This window comes from Dunckerocampus dactyliophorus, chromosome 15 (assembly GCF_027744805.1).
Source record: "Dunckerocampus dactyliophorus isolate RoL2022-P2 chromosome 15, RoL_Ddac_1.1, whole genome shotgun sequence".
Classification (NCBI taxonomy): Eukaryota; Metazoa; Chordata; class Actinopteri; order Syngnathiformes; family Syngnathidae; genus Dunckerocampus; species Dunckerocampus dactyliophorus.
In genome coordinates, this window is record NC_072833.1 from 18447708 (window position 1) to 18465399 (window position 17692).

The 17692-nt window shown below is 41.7% G+C and overlaps 1 protein-coding gene across 4 annotated transcripts in view; it reads right to left on the bottom strand.

Annotated features, from left to right (window-relative positions):
• arap2 (ArfGAP with RhoGAP domain, ankyrin repeat and PH domain 2) overlaps nt 1-17692 on the bottom strand; it is a 110736-nt gene that overhangs the window by 23425 nt on the left and 69619 nt on the right. For all 4 annotated transcript variants that reach the window (XM_054752963.1, XM_054752959.1, XM_054752961.1 and 1 more), the window contains 3 exons: nt 16390-16518; nt 5679-5823; nt 1504-1606 (listed from right to left, as the gene is read on the bottom strand). In XM_054752963.1, the coding sequence (XP_054608938.1) occupies nt 1504-1606; nt 5679-5823; nt 16390-16518 (377 nt within the window). The remainder of the gene's footprint in view (nt 1-1503; nt 1607-5678; nt 5824-16389; nt 16519-17692) is intronic.

Genomic DNA, 17692 nt, shown 5'->3' on the forward strand with positions numbered 1-17692 from the left:
CCATCCATCCATCCAACTTCTATGCCGCTTATCCTCGCTAGGGTCGCATCCTTTCCTTTCCCTTCTGGAAAGATTGCGTGATGGGGGTCCATGGACGGCAAATAAGAGGACGGAGTAAAAATAAATAAAGGTATAATATACTTTACTGTAATACACTCCAAATAGAAGTGAAGCAAACTTCTTTGCTGTGAACTACTTCGAATGCAAGGGAGCGACTGTGATCACTGAATCCATTTGTGTGTAGAAAAAGATGAAGCTAAATGCTATTAGCTGAGAAGATTTCCTTGCAGAAGCCGTCGCTCTAACAGATAATATAATTTTGTATAATTCTTTCGTGTCGTCGGTAATGTTTTCATGTGTTTAAATGACATCTGCTTTGGTTCTTGTGGTTGTGGTGCTCCTGAGAGGCATAGAAAGAAATCAGCATTGCGGTCGACTGACCATCGACTGACCATTGTCAATCAATCTCCTTCGTGCCACCCTGCCAGCTCGCTTTCTTGCTAGCTTGTAAATGAATCTTTGATTCAGAGGAGGAGGACTTCAACAGGAGGAGCAGAAATATGTTTTAACAAGGATATACAAACTCTACAGTACAGCGTAACGGTGCCAGGACGAAAAGGCACAGTCATGAGTGAGTGACTTAATAATTTCTTGTGTACGACCTGTAGGTTGATCATTGAAATTCAAGAAAAGTGTATAAAGTGTATGGTGACGGGTTTTACAGCCATAAAACATATATAGTAAAATATGTAAAAAAAAAAAAAAATGAAGTTGGCTACTTCACGGATTTCACTTATTACGGGCTATTTTGGGAACCTGTCCCCTGCGATAAACGAGGGAACACTGTATAAGGACATTCCAGGCTTACTTTACAAAATCAAGTATAGCATTATTCAAGATGTTGGTCGTGAATGTTCTTTCTCACATACCTTTAATACAATCTACTGACCTGTTATTGTTGTTGTATACTTATCACTGACTACGGAAACACGGTACCTTTTGATTTTACAGCACGTGGATCGGTGCTCGGTAGTAAAGACAAAATTCATTCGGTGTCTATAAGAGTACCAAATTCGGTACCCACCCCGAGCCACGAGACATCAGGTGTTAACCAATTTCATTTAATTCATCTGAAAATTATTATTCACAACAAATATTATATCTTTGTGCATCTATCTATTTCAGCGACACAGTGTGCTCTTCCACTAGGTAGCAGAAGGTACATAATTCACCTGTATCCACCTGTTGCCTTTCAAACAACAGAATAAGAATGGAATAGATTTTTGTAAAAGGAAAACACATAAAACATACACCTATGCTCAATAAACGTAGAGAACCACTGTACTAGTCAAAGATCCTCTATATGACAGGAGCGCTCTGCTGTTTTTAATGACTTACTGCGAAAACGCTAGTCAAAGATCCTCTATACACCAATGACCACTCTTATTCTGAGGAATCTTCTGCAACAATAGAGTCAAAAAATAAGTTCACCAAAAGCATCACCTTGGTCAGCGCCTGGATCCAGTCACGCCGCGTCTCCTGCGTCTCGGCGCCGATGACAAGCACCCGCACCGACTGTAGGTACAGCTCTGCGGTAAACACGGCCCTGCCGAAAATACACAACTCTGTAGAGAATGCATGCAGGAAGTACAGAATGCACTACGCAAGATAGGAAAGCCGATTTCACCACAACCGCCATGGCTACACAGTATTTTCCTGGACAGTTCGTTGCTTGCGTGAATATTGAGCACGGGACGCTACGAATGCCACATCTAACCATTAAACTCACAGGAAGTGAAGAAAATCTGCAGCTCCTTTGCTTCCATGCATCAAGATTCAAATTTGATCCATTTCTGAAGTGAGAGGGAACAGAAATGGGCCTTCTCCATTGTTGGAAGCATAAAAATGATGATAAATAATTCAGACCCATCCAGAACTAAGTGCCAAGCCCTGACTGATTAATTATTCATTACAGGGTGTGTCCCATGATTTTGTCCACATGATTCAGGCAAAAGCAGGACTGTTATTCCCCGTTTAGCAGTGCAAAGGTCACACGCTAGTTAGCGTAAAGTGGCGAGTTGCAAGGGTGTGTGTAGTCACTCTCTCCTCCCCATGGGGAACACGCGAGACACAGGTGTTTGCCTGCCCCGCCGTGACCCCTGTGCCGCCTCCTCAGCAGGTGTGCTTGTTAAAGGTGGGGGGGTGTTGATGTCAATACTGATGGTCATATGCTGCCATGAGGACGGGAGACCACATGTTTGAATGGCATTTTAAGAGTGCTACAATTATATGTTATAAACAGGATCTCATCATTGGCTGGACAGTGCTCGTCATTGTGTTGTTACCGCTTGTTGTCACTCACGGAGTTGCTTTGTGTTTATTTTATTATTTAGTTCAGGTTGGATTTTATTTTGTTGCGCTGCAAGGATTCGCTGTGCGCTGAGAACACAAGATCAGCAGCTTAGAGGGAACGTTGCAGTCCTCGAGTCGGGTCTAGTGTGGGTCCTGAGATGGCCGTAGAGGCCAATCCGGGACTTGCATATATTGGAGCAGGGAACAGGGAAGGCCATTTTCTGTGCCCCGGTGATAAAGCAAGGTATACACACAGGCATGCTTTGAAGTGTTTGATTAGGAAGATCTATGCTTTGGTTCGCAGTGGCATTGCACGGCAAAAACCTAAATACAAGCAAGATTACATCTGAAATCAATAATAATAATAATGATAACACATTTTTCTCACTATGTTAGACCTTACAGTACAGTAGACGGCCCTACAAGGTAAATAATCCGTTCCGAGAACGTTTACATTATAAGGTTTTTACGTTATACGAAGCGTAACATACATGTAAATACCCTACTCCGTTCCAAGATCTTCCCATACTCACCCCTTTGGCCCTTCAAAATATTCAAAGTCCACCAAGTATGGTGGGAAACTATAAGAAAACGTTAGCATAAACATAGTACAGTAACATTCCAATATAAAAAGGTAATAAATAACATTACTGTAAATGAATAAAACTGAAAAACAAAAACAATCTTACCATTCACGAGATGTCTTGCTCAGGAGCGCAAGTGGAGGCAGGAGTATAATTTCCTGCTTGGTTTCTATCGACAACTTTTCCCTTTTTTTCTTATCACTTACACTTGGTTTAGGGCCCATGATTACGGTAATTTTACGTTAAGTTAACACAAAGAAAAGTAAAAAAAAAAAATTAAGAAGAGATTTCAATGCGTGCAAACTAGTCTAAGGGCGACTACGAAGAGGAAGGGAGGTTGAAGGGAGAAGCCTGTCTCTCACACAAACTCACGTACGCGCTGTATAAGTCAGCCAATGAGATGAGAGCGTAGGCGGTGCCCCGATAACCAGCCAATGAGAGCGTGAAGCGTCAGAGGTGTCACTAAGTGTGCTCTGTTAGTCATGGAAAATGTTTCCCTCTCTCTGTTGCGCGAGCTATTCAAATCGAATTTCTGAACTTGCACCGACTTGACGCTTTACGTTATATGGAATTTCTTACGTAATACGATGCAAAAACTTTACATAAATTCTTTACGTTCAGTGGAATTTACGTAAAAGGAGGTTTACGTTATGCGAGGTACTACTGTATTTGCTTATCTTAAGTAACTCAAAATAAAATTACTTAAAATATGCTAAAAATTTGCCTATAAAATGACAAAATTGTGTTCTGTTAAGTGAAACGTTCTTATTATTTTATTTATTTTAGATAATTTTAGTAAATATGAATCAAAGTAAAAATAAATCAGTCAAAAATGCAGTCAAAGTATATTTGATGTTGATTTAATCTCGCTTAAATGTCAGTTTTTGCAGTGCAGGAAGACTTTGGAGAGTGAAATTTGGGGCCTTTCTTGAGGTCAAAGGTCACTGACGTAGACCTGAGAGAGAGCCTAGTAGTGGTTCTTCTGCACCAGACTCATCCAAGCACGCCAGTATGGACCATGCTTTGTGTCCTGGGGCACAGAAGAGGGCCTTTCTCAAACTTGTATTTACTTGTTTTGATTCAAATACAGTACTTAGATTTTAGTACATGGTACATAACACAGTAAGAAAAAAATACCTTGTTAGTGACCTTAGTGACCTTGATTTCTGGTATTTAATCTTGCTTCAATTTCAGTTTTTGCCGTGTGTGTGTAATACTTTGCCTATACCGTCAAAACCTTTTTGTCGCTAGATTTAAAAAAAACATGCATTTTGCCATACAGCTAGAATGTGAGAAACTGAGTGAAGCAGCACAAAAAGTGCAACAGAGAGGTTTGATTTCCAAGGTTTTCAAGAGTTTGAAGGTCACAAAGGCTCTGAGGCAAAAAAAAAATGTCTGCAAAGTTATCAGTGGACGACATGCTTCCTATGCCTCCATGGCAGTGAAGTGGATTTGTAATATTCATAGAAGGTTTGCTTTAATTCACAGTGTCCTCTGCCGTGCTAAAATGACCTAAACGCTGTGTTTAATGGACGCCTTTCTGCAACTCGCCGATAGGCCGCCGCTGGGAGCGTGTCATCTGCATACGTTAATATTCATGAGCGGGAGACACACTCTCTCACGGTGCGAGGGCCATAGTGGCAAAAGTAAGAAGGAGTGAAGCTCGTAAAGAGAAATAATAGCCATAGCGGGGTGACGCCGTGACCTGTGACGGCCATGTTGGCTACAAATGGCACATGTCACTTTTAATGTGTTTGAGCCGTGTTAGCATTGTAACCTGTGATGACTTTACATCATTAGTGGAGTCCTACTTTGAGCTGGGCCAGATGAACATTCACAAATAAAACCAGCTGTCATCGTCATTAAGGTGGCTCATGCTTTAATCAAACACAATTATCACACACACACACACGCACACGCACACACAGATAGAGCCAGGATGGCCGAGGGTGAACAGGAAAGGCTGGAGACATCTCTTTGTTCTTCTTTTGTGAGTCTGCAACACTTCCAGGAGAAATAATTAAAAGTTTGCAGTGGGACCAACTTTTTAACTGAATGGTAATGCGACTGGGTGTTTGGCGAGGCAGCACACTTTTAGCTTCAATGCCGTTTGCCAAAGCAAACAGGAAATACAGCGCTCGTAAAAGCCCTGATAGGTCAACGTTAAAGTGAATCATGCGCAAGTGGGAACTATGCAAATGCGACACGCGTTTGCGGGGAGAAAAATGACACAGAAGACTGTGTTTACTTGAGTTTGATGCTCGGTAATGCATCATTTACATAGGCAGTCAATTCTGCTGCAGTCCAATAAATGAAAATAAATGTTTAAAAGCTGCATAAGCTGCTCCGGGAAATAAGCATTAAAATGTGTGAGCAGGTCTTAGAGTAGGGAAAATTGTAAACGTGGGATGATGAGGATTATTATTATCATGGTGATCATTATCATTACTGTTGTTATATTATTCTTATGGTTTCATTATCCTTATCATTATTCTTTATCATTATCATTACTGTATTATTACTATTATTATTATAATTGTTATTATCCATCCATCAATTTTCTATACCGCTTGTCCTCACGAGGGTCGCGGGCATGCTGGAGCCTATTCCAGCTGACTTCAGGCGAGAGGCAGCATAAACCCTGGAGTCGTTGCCAGCCAATCGCAGATTATATTATTAGAATTATTGTTATTATCATATTATTATTATCATCATCATTGATGACAGTGGGGGTGCTCCTACCCTGTTGCAGTCATCGTCTCCGTGTTGCTGATGGCCAGGCTGACCACGTCAGCGACGGCCACCCTGCCGACCGCCGACGCACTGTGCACGCTCTCATAGTAACTCAAAAAGCCGCCCTCCAGTGTGCACCAGCGACGCGCCATGTCTGCAAAACAGCATCACAAAACATCACATTGCATCATCTGAGCCCCCAAAAAGAAGTACATCTTTAATAACAATAATAGCAATAATAACAGAAAAAAGATTGATTTTTTTTTTTTTACCTCTACCTAGCACCAATTGAGTGATGCTAGGAGTTATGTATCGTAATACTGTAAGATTATGCCTAAAACTACTAGTACTACTAAATACTACTAACAAGTTCACAATAAAAAAGTGGCTTCCAGCCAAGGGACAAACCTGATACAATTTGGGAAATTATAATAATAATAATAATAATAATAATTTCATTTCATGGAACGTATATCCAAATTTTATAGACCATTTGCATCGGAGCAAACTGGCATCCACTTTGTAACACAAATTACTGCCACCTACAGGACTGGAGTGGAACAGCCGTGGCAGAGGTCAAATCAAGCGAGGTAGTTAGTGCTGAAACTACTAAAACACATGTTCAAATCAATTAGGTCCATAAAATGCATTTTATTCGTTTATTTATGTTTTTTTAGTTTATTCTATGAAATTGATTTCCACTGTCCACTTGCATCGAGGTCAACTGGTGACGTCCAGCAGAAAAAAAATGCTAGCATCCACTTTGTAACAAGCATTACTGCCACCTACAGGACAGGAGTGGAACAGCCTTTGCAGAGGTCTGTTTGTGCTCTACTTTGTAAAAAATTAGATGTGTACTTTCGGAAAAAAAAAAGCCTTTTGAATGGATGCCAATTTACCACTCTACCCTTGCTCCAAATCCAAACATTGTCTTCACGAGCGTCTGACTGTGCGAATTACATATCCAATGAGCATGAAGTTCATGCAAACATACCTAATTTTGGATTTTCAAAGTCACCGTGCCATCTGTTTCTTTTTTCTCTCTCTCGCTCTCTTTGTTGCTCTGCAACAAACATGCTCACACAGACAAAAACAAATCCAGCACACCACTCGTCGCCCCAAAGTTTCCACTGTATTCCGCTCATGAATATGCTAATTCTTCCGCCAACTGTGCGTGATGCCTGTGAAGGAGCGGATGTAGCTCAAAAAAAAAAAAAAAAAAAAAAAAGAGGGGGAAAGGATGCGAGAAGCACAAGGACGCTATTCACTCTTGCACTGCCTCTCGGTGTACCACTTTTTGCTGCTTCTGTGTCAAAATAAACAATTTGGACACACTTTAAAACTGAAACATGACTTTTCGCCGTGGCCTTTTAAAAGAAAATCCTCTTCCCTGCGAGAATAAAACACTAATAGCAGCAGTTGAATAGTCATCATCTCTGGCTGCAACCAGCCGTGCAGCACAAAGTGGGAAAGAGAGAAAGTGCATGTGTTATTTAAAGTCCAATCCACTCTTTTCGGTGGGGTGTTTTCTTTTTGACTGGGGGCTGGGGGGTGGGAAATAAATCACAAATCGCTCCTGTGCCACGTCCCTGGATTGTTGCGCTTTTATGGAAAATGTCATGTCCGTCATTTTCCTGGTCTCTGAGTGCTTGTTCATTTCCACTTTGCTCCCTGTGTCCCCACTCTAATAAGCACATTTGTAGTAATCACAGTCATCTTCTTAAGAGGCCCACTTGATTTCCCAACCGCTCCACCTCGTGTTGCTAAGGAGTTTGAATTATGGATGAATTAATGTGACTCTATAAGCATTAGGGGTGTCACAGTATGCCATAATCACGGTTCGGTACGTGCTTTGTTTTGTTTTTTGTTTTTTTTTTGTCACGTTTGGGTTCATTTGGGTACAGTAAGTGGTACAAAATGCAAAACATAAAGCTGCAAATGGATTAAATGATTTTTAGTTTTCATAAATAGCTGTGTTTTTTTAAATTATTATTATTTTAAAACATTCTCATTTGGAAAAAAGCTTTATCGTGAGAACACGCAGCCAGACTGTGAACAATGGCATTGCTGTTATGAATGATAATACAGTAATATGGAAGTGACAGTGTACAAGCCATTATTGGGAGCGCACATTAAGTGCTTTAGGCACACTTTAAACCCTGCAATCCAACCTGCCGTGGTGTTCTCAGTGTCCGCGAGTGACGTGCGGCTGTTTTTTCCATCAGCTATACAACTGCTTGCTACTTGTTGATGTCCAAGCAGAAGCTGTAGTAATTCAACATTTGATCAACTTTACTTAAAGATTTGTCAGATCAACCTACGTACATGTTCAGACTTGTCTGCACCTTTAATCTCTGAGCGGTTTTATTGACCCTGATTGCATTCGGCTGAGCGCCAACCTTCAAGCACCTGCGGTGTGTTTTGACAGACATTGTAAATGCATGTATCCATGTTGTTGGCATCCACATCCCCCTCCTTTGATTGCAGAAAGTTGGCCACCTGTTGCTGTGTTGAAGCAACATCCTCTTGTTCTCCTCCTCTGTTATCAGCTGCCCTGGCATGAGGCTTGCATGTAATGTGGAGCCCAGTCACATTCAGGTTGTGGCCCCATTCCCCAACGTCTTTGTGCATTTACGTATTTCATCGGGAAGGCCAAGTGTTCCCAACCAGGGTACTTCAACGACAGAACAGGGGTTTCAAGCTCTGGTTTCTCCTCGGCACTATCGCTAAGCCATGATTTTGTCTAGCCAAAGGCTGAGCTGCACTGTGTTTAGTGAGTAGAATGTGTGACAATGGGCAGTTATTCTACCTGTCCATCACTCAATATGTACCGTGTGGGAGCTTGATATGCCTCTATACCATACAGAATTTTACATACAGAAAAATCTGCTCATTAATACATGTACCGTTACACCCCTAGTTATTATAACATATCACAAAAAGCTAAAAAACATTTCATTTCTTGGGTCTTTGCTGGGATGCCACTGGCATGTACAGCAGCGCAATACAGGCAACAATAGCGGCTGATTTGCAATCAAGCAGCTGTTCCCCCTCACACACAGCAAAGACCCCCATGGCCGATCCACTCTCCACAGGGGTCCCCGACTAAATCACCAGAGACAAAATGTGCGCCTCCGAAATGGGCCAATTAGCTCCTGAATTTTTTTTTTTTTTTACAAGGAGGAATCTAATCTCTCACTTTGTGACATTCAATAAATGTTTAAGTGTGCAAAATGAGCCGGCTGATGAGACTAATCAAGACGATCAATATGCCCATTAAAGCCTCTCATGTTAATCAACATTTAAGAATAAAGCTGTTTACGTAGAAGTTCCAAATGAAATGGACTTGCAATAACTTTATGTCAATAAAAATAAAAATAAAAAACAGACGGCGCTCCCGCCTCTTCTCTCAGGCATCTTTCGGCCCTGCTGCCAATCATCTGCCTATCTCGCCATCAGAGATGAAGAAGTCTGCCGGACAGCTTGTCAGCAAGCTTGAAATGGAATCTGAGAGAATGACGGGATTGCGGAGCACAGGCCGTAATTACTGCCAGCTTCATTACAAGAACAGACAGAAAAACACTACTAGATATGCAGTGCAGACAATCACAATTCACCCCAATGGACATCCAAAAATTAAAAATGCATGTATCATCAGATCGGTCTTTTTTGCTTATTGTCCAATCAAAACCATGAAAATACTCCAATTAACGCCTCTATTTAATTAAGCACAAAGTCTCCTGAAGTCGCGGGCTCTGTGGTCTGCAAAAGCCAACAACCACGGGGATTTTTAATTAGTGCAGGGTCAGACAACATTGACATTAACAGCTGTGGCTGTAGACAACCTCTTGGTGTAGTTTTACATTTTATTAACTCCACAAGATGGCTTCATTTGAAGTATCAAGTGGTCAAAATTGAACAGTATATCTACCTCTGCATGTTCTTTAAAATGTTGCTGGTGTGAAAGTCATGCATGGTGCCCTTGCCATGCCATTACTTACAATGAACTCGTCAGCGCTATTAATGCTACCTGAGCAGTTGGCTCCTTAACGCTGTTACGTTGTTGGTTCTGTTGCTGCTATGTTGCGCAATATACTTGACCATGTGAAAGGGCTATACTTTCAATTCCATTTTCTCATGCACTCCAAATATGTCCTCTTTACGGGATGCCGTCTTCCTGGGAGGGTGTTACATCTACAGAAGCCCACATTATTGTAAACCGAATGTCTACGACACAACTTTTTAGTAAGCCTTTATTAAGCCTCGAGCACATCGCATGCATTATTAACAACCTGTGTTTATCTATAGACCGTCAAACCATTAGCCCGCCAGCGAATGGCGTACCGAAATACACTCCCACAGCTAACAGGAACACATCCTTGCAAGTTTTCAACCCAAGCCTTGAATTTTTCAGCAGATGTGGTGAAAGCGCCATTTAAAAAAGTCTAAACTGCACCGTTTTCTATAATAGATGACAATACAATGCATAGGAGCCACAATACTAGAAGTAGAAGGGTATACAGTCGCCCCTCGCGATATCACGGTTCGAATATCGCTCCCTCACTATATCGCGTTTTTTTTCAAAAATAATTAATAAATAAATGATCGCTATTTCGTGGTTGACTAAGGCCTATTATTGGTCAAATAATATTGAAAGACAACTTATATGTAGTATTCTGGTCACAAGGAATCAGTAATGCTATGACACCTTACTTTATTACCGTTCACACTGCATTTGAGACTGGCTACTGAGCCAGCGAAGCCGAGTCGTATTGCTATGGCTGAGATCGAATTAAAAAAAAGGTTCTCCTCTCATTCCGTGTGGAAGTGGTAAGTTTTTAGCTTTTTTTTGTCCTTCTTCCCCACTCCGCTTGAAACATTTTCTTAAATTTAGAATAAGTAAATTGGAGAGACTAACTATTTAGCTCACAATGTAAAAGTGACTATTGGTGTGTTATTTCATGTCTACATGGCTCTAATCATGTTCAAAACACGTATTTAGAAAGTCATAAACAGGTTTTCTATGCTCTCGTTACAAAACTAGTCAGTTTATTAATATTGAATCTTACTTTATCTGGTACCAATTAACAGCGATGAACGAAGGGACGACTAGTGCAAGTAGGGGTGTCACCATACACAATATAGGGTTCACGAGAACGAGACGAGATTATACTTTAACACTACTTTTTTTAAAAACTACGGTGACAAAATATAGGACTTGACAAACAGACTTTTTGATTTAACTGAGTCACAAAACACTGCAGATACATTTTGAAATGTTTTCTAACTTATCACGTAGAGAGAGTTCTTGTTTGGAGAAACGCTGTATCGTGAGAACAGGGCAGCCAGAAGCCAACTACTATGGCTTATTGGAAGTGCACATCAAGTGCTTTAGGCACACCTAGCTATTCACCCTAACTTGGTGTTCACAGCGTCAACGTCTGCAAGTGTCATGTGGCTGTTTTCTCCATCAGAGTTAAACAGCTGCTTGCTACCAAGCAGAAGCTCTAGTAATTCTACATTTGATCTACTTAAAGATTTGTCAGATCAACCCACGTAGATGTTCGGACTTGTCCGCACCCTTAATAGATAGATTGATAAATAGATAGATATTATATTCATCTGCGAGAGAAAATCACAAAATCACTGGGCACTTGTATTGACGCTCATTGCATTGGCTCAGCGCCAGTTTTCAACCACCCACGATCACCGGTTCCCTCACGTAACATACCTCATACATAGAAGAGACCCGTGTTGACAATTTAGTGACATAGTTATAATATTGAGCAAGTAAGAGTGCACATTTAAATGTTTCTTGCACCATGTATTTATTCGGTAATTAAATACTGTACAAGCTATCAACAAAGGTGACGCATCCGCCGAGCAGGCGAGTTGGAGTGAGCCCCACGTCCGCACCGCCGTGCAATGCACGTCTGAAAGCAGTAAAAAATAATAATAATAATAATTTTAAAAAAAAACCTCCATAATGCAACTCAGCCCCTGACCAATATCGGCAAGAAGGCCAAGCTTAGACACACTCGCCTTCCTGGCAAAACATGCATGGGTGTCCAAAGTGTGACACAGGGACTATCTGTGGAACGTTGTTGTTGTTATTATAATAATAATAATAATTATTATTATTATTATTATTATTATTATTATTGAGGGAAAGGCTTCTTGAGACGTCATCTGTACTTCTGTGAAGAAGGTATTGGATGTTTCGCTCCTCATCCGAAGAGCTTCGTCAGCAAACTAATAAGTGCTGGTAGCCTAGGCCTTAAATACAGTAAGAGTGGGCGGAATTGGTGTGACAACACCCTCCTCCTATTGGTTCCTTACACTAAGCCTGGGCGGAGTAGTGGTCTAATCCTCTCCTGTCATTAGCACCACCGATAAAAGGGAAGTGTCCGGTAAAAAGGAAATTTTACAGACAAATCCATGGTTGTGCTATGGGCTCACCAGTCTCACCCATAGTGGCGAATCTGTACATGGAAGAGATGGAGAAACAGGCTCTCACATCCTTCTCAGGGACAAAACCAAGGCACTGGTTTAGATACGTGGATGACACCTTTGTTATTGTCAAAAAAAAGGAAATTCAGTCTTTCACAGATCATATCAATGCGGTGGACACCAATATCAAATTTACTCGCGAGGACACTGAAGAGAACCAACTAGCCTTCTTAGACTGCAAGGTAATTATAGGAGAGGACAGACAGCTACTTACAGAGGTCTTTAGAAAGGCCACACACACTGACCAATACCTGCTTTTTGAATCAAACCATCCACTACAACATAAACTGGGGGTTATTAGGACCCTCCAACATAGAGCGGAACAAATACCAACTAGTGCTGAGGGAAGGAAAATGGAGACACAACATGTCCAGAGAGCGCTCTCAACCTGTGGGTACCCGCGGTGGGCTTTTAACAAATGTCAAAAGAAGAGAGTAGGGAAAGAAACCCAAAAGCCCACAGACGCAAAAAGGAGAGGAGTGGTAGTCCCTTATGTAGAGGGGGTCTCCGAAAAACTCCAGAGGATCTTATGGCAACACAAAATTCCTACCTATTTCAAACCAGTAAATACCCAGAGACAAAAATTAGTGCATCCTAAAGACAAGGCTCCAAACCAGAAACAAAGCAATGTGGTCTATTCCATCCACTGTAAAGATGAGGAATGAAAGAGCACTACATTGGGGAAACTAAGCAAATGCTCCAAAAAAGGCTTTATCAACATCGCAGGGACAATTCTAGTGGTCCTCAATCAGCAGTACATCTACACCTTAAAGCTACCAATCACTCTTTTGAGGACAGCGAGGTAAAGATTTTGGCCAAAGAAAACAGATGGTTTGAAAGAGGAGTAAAGGAAGCTATTTTTGTCAAACAACAGAACCCATCATTGAATCGGAATGGTGGTTTGAGGTTTAATTTGGACCCTGTGTTCAGCAGGTTACTGAGACCAAAACCCACAGCTCTTAGTCATGCAAATGAGGTGGAGCCAGGGCCGAGCCAAAACAATAGATGCTAACGAGCCAGTATCAGAGTCGTTCATACCCAACTCAGGGAGCGACACTTCCCTTTTATCGGAGGTGCTAATGGCAGGAGAGGATTAGACCACAACTCCGCCCAGGCTTAGTGTAAGGAACCAATAGGAGGAGGGTGTTGGCACACCAATTCCGCCCACTCTTACTGTATTTAAGGCCTAGGCTACCAGCACTTATTAGTTCGCTGACAAAGCTCTTCGGATGAGGAGCGAAACGTCCAACACCTTCTTCACAGAAGTACAGATGACGTCTCAAGAAGCCTTTCCCTCGATGGACAACTCCCGTACGACTGAGAGCGTACACAGTATTATTATTATTATTATTATTATTATATGGGGCCGCACGGTGGTCTAGTGGTTTGCATGTTGGCCAACACAGTAACAGCCTGGAGATCGGGAAGACCTGGGTTTGATTCTCCCTTGGGCATTTCTGTGTGGAGTTTGCATGTTCTCCCCATCTGCGCGTGGGTTTTCTCCGGGTACTCCGGTTTCCTCCCACATTCCAAAAACATGCAGGTGAGGTTAATTGGTGACTCTAAATTGTCCATAGGTATGAATGTGAGTGTGAATGGTTGTTTGTCTATATGTGCCCTGCGATTGGCTGGCGACCAGTCCAGGGTGTACCCCGCCTGTCGCCCGAAGTCAGCTGGGATAGGCTCCAGCATGCCCCTGCGACCCTAATGAGGAGAAGCGGTATAGAAAATGAATGAATGGATTATTATTATTATATATTATCGTAACAGTGGTTTATTTGGTCTCCAAAAATGTTGACAATAATATATTTGAGCGTCAATTTGTGAGACAATATACATTTAAAAATGCACCTGCATTGCTTTTTGACTTGGTTAAATAAAAAAGTATGTTTGTCCAGTCATATTTCTTAATTGTACTTTTCATAAAATGTTAAAATCTCATCTGGTTTCGTTCTCATGGACGCAATCTTGTGCATCGTCTCGTCTCGTGAGTTAGCTGTCTCGTGATACCCCTAGTAAAGACACATGTAAAATAAATTACAGTAGATTAGATTTATGTTCCCATGATGCTTAGAGTGCCTTACCAGGAAGTAGGACTCGACTCGTCTATCACATAGACGACATGTTATGCAGCAATCGTGTATTCATCTGACAAATCTTAAGAAAATGTGATCAAATGTAGAATTACTAAAGCTTCTGCTTTAATATTAACACGGCGGTAGCTATTAAATTTACAAAAAAAAAAAATAGTCACACATCACAAGCAAGTGAAGATAGGAATGCCAATTGCAGGTAGGATTGCAAGGTTTACAGTGTGCACTTATTGTGCGGTTCTAATACTGCCTCGAGCACTGCCACTTCCATATTACATGCACAGTATTGCCATTTACAGTAGCAATGCCATAGTTCACTCCTTCTTCTGGCTGCCCTATTGCTGCAAGAAGATTTCCTCTATACGGGAAATATCGTCACATTTAATCTCACAAAATCTCATGACACAAAGCGGTGAAAATAATCCAGCGTGACTAAAAAGGAATTCAAAGTAGAGAGGCCATAGTAAATATATTTGTCACATTTAACTGTTAAGAAATAAGGCAATCACATGGAACATTTGTTAAACTAATTGCTACATCTTGGCAGAAAGCAGGACATTTTGCAATAATCCAGAGTTTGTTGCCTGAACTGGCTGCTGGAAGATATCAAAACAGGAAGTACGCACATTAGGAAGGAATTGGGGCGGAATTTCCAACTATAGATGGATGAGCCCATTGTAAATATTTTGCATGACAGAAAATACCCCAAAAAGTGTTTTCCCCACAATGAAAACTGTATTCCAAGTGTGGAAACAAAGGGGTGCAATGGAGACATATTGACATCACTCCATCCACTAATGCTACTTGACCGTTCACATTGGAGAGTATGATGCCCAATTGGGATCTGTAGTTAAAATCCGATTTTTTATGTGGTTGTTCACGTTACTCAGAAAATGCGACTTGTCAATGTGAACGCTAAGCGTCAGGAAAGTGACGTGTGTGCGCAAAAGTACGACGTCACGCATGTGTTCAGAGAAATAAAGATTAGTGGGACATTGCTATGGGCCGCTTCACTGACATTTAAAAAAAAATAATTTTCAGATGACAAAAAAAACTTTTGCCTACATCAGTGACTACTTTTATCCAAGTCTCGCAACGCAAACCACGCCTTTCAATGACATATAGGTTGGACATATGCGACCTGAAAGCTGAGACTGCAGTAGATTGGATACCTATCAGATTTATATCTACATACAAATGAGGACTGAATCGCATTTGAAAAACTCTGAACTGTACTGTTCACACTGACATGAAAAATATCAGATACAGGTCACATATGAGCAAAAAAATCTGAATTAACCTGCAGTGTGAACGTAGCCTAATTAGTGTAGCAATATTTCCAGTAAACATCCATACTGGTTCGAAATGGTGTATTAACTCGGCATTCTTGTGATATAAATAAGATTATTACATCAATAAAAATCATTCAAACAGAACAGTGTATGTATGGTGGAGTGAGGTTCCCCAGGTTAGCAAAGTTAGCATTACAATACGGTACGCTTGGAATACAGTTTTCATGGAGAAATTCACCCATCAAGAAATTAACCTAACCGAACAGATTGACTATTAATTCCAATTATAATGGTGGAAAAACGTCCCCAAGGGAGTGTTTTATCAGATGTCATCCCTGCTCATCCTCCCTAAAAGACCACCATTTCCCTCCTAACCATCCAACTCTTGCACCCACATAATAACCCTCCATCCCCGAAGGCAGCAATCCCAGCCTGCTCCCTCTCCTAATTACCCATGGGCCCGGAAACACTCCAGCTGTTTGGAGAGGTGGGACCATTGCGGAGCAGGAGGTGCAGCAGCTGAGGAAGTGGAAATCTGATTAAAAGTTTTTAAGGACACTGGAAGGAAAAGTTTGGGGAGCGCAGTAATAAAAGTTACCTACTTCTACTATGATTCCCAAAGGAGGCATTTGAAAAGCACATTCATTGATTGCCTTAAGCGTGAGTGTTTGGCGTCGGGATTAAACAACCATGGAGTTTGACAGCTGACAGCCTGACACTGATTGATCGATCAGTGCTTAACAAGAACGGACATCATACAAACACACACTTCATACGGATCACAAGTGGATTGAAGGGACTTGGGGGGGCAGGCTGGACACTCACCTTCTCCTTTTCTGCGGTCCGGCGGTGTCCCTTTGCTGTGGCCCGGGGAGATGTAGAGGAAGCCATCCATGAAGAGAGACACCTCTGACAGACAGTTGTTTTCAGACCATGGATCAAGTCTAGGGAAATCTGTAGAATGGGAATAGATAGATGATGGACCTTAAGCCTAGATCACAAACAGATGTACGATATTTTGGCCGTGAGATTTTTGGCGTTCCCCAAATCGCTGCACTTCATTTTTTTAATGTAGTTGTGGTGACCATGAAGGAGTAAGATCTCGACACTCATTGAGGATGTACGAAATATCTGAACGTGCGTTGGCCGCACTTATTACCGATGTGGGATGCATGTGTGGCACACAACACACCTAAGAGTCCGCAAGTGCGATGTACAAAAAAATTGATATTTTGCCCAAACCTGACACCAGCAAAACGTAAGAAAGGAGACATGCTGTTCGTACGGACGATGCGCAAAGACGTACGAAGAGCGTATGTTTGTCTTGCAACGTGAAAACAACGTAAGCGCCCGTAGAGTTTGTTTGACATGACAAACAACCTCTGCGGCCGGTCTGCGGCCAGTCTTGAAAATCATTTACTTGTCTTTGTCCATGTACGTCAAGGCTGTCTTGCCATCCTTTGATATTTCAAATGTCTAGTTTATTTACTTAAAGACAAATCTTTGTTTTTTTAGTTTTTTTTTGGTATTTTCGCTTTTCCTAGTTACATTATGCCTTTTATTTTTATTTCTGCAATGAGCCACTTTTCACAGATGGCCCCTGCGCCACACTTTGGACACCCATGCGTGGAAGGAGAGCTGTTGCCAGGCGATGGAGGAGTTTGTCCAAGCTCTGCCTTTTTGGCCCTGTCGCTGGTTCAGGGTGGGTTGCATTGTGGAGGGGGTTATGCAGCCTTCAGACCGGCAGCGCAGAGCAATACTTCTGCACAATCATGGGGCTCCACTCCTGCTCACCTGCATGGCGGATACTTCACCTTTGTTGACAACTTGTATTCAATTACCAAATAAATGCATGACGAAAGAAACACTTCCTGTCTTTCACTTGCACCGAGGCCTGTCACGATAATCGATAAATCAATTAATCAAACAATCAATAAAAACAAAATCGATAATTTTGCTGAGCCTCGATAAATTGCAAGTGTGTTTGTTTACCTCGTCTCTCTTTAGCACACAAGCTGGATGACAAGAGGGCTCACTCTACATCTGTCTGTGCGTGTTGGTGCGACAGTGGAATGAACGGAGCAAGTGAACCCTCCTCTTAGCTATTCAGCCTCTTTGTCCCAGTACG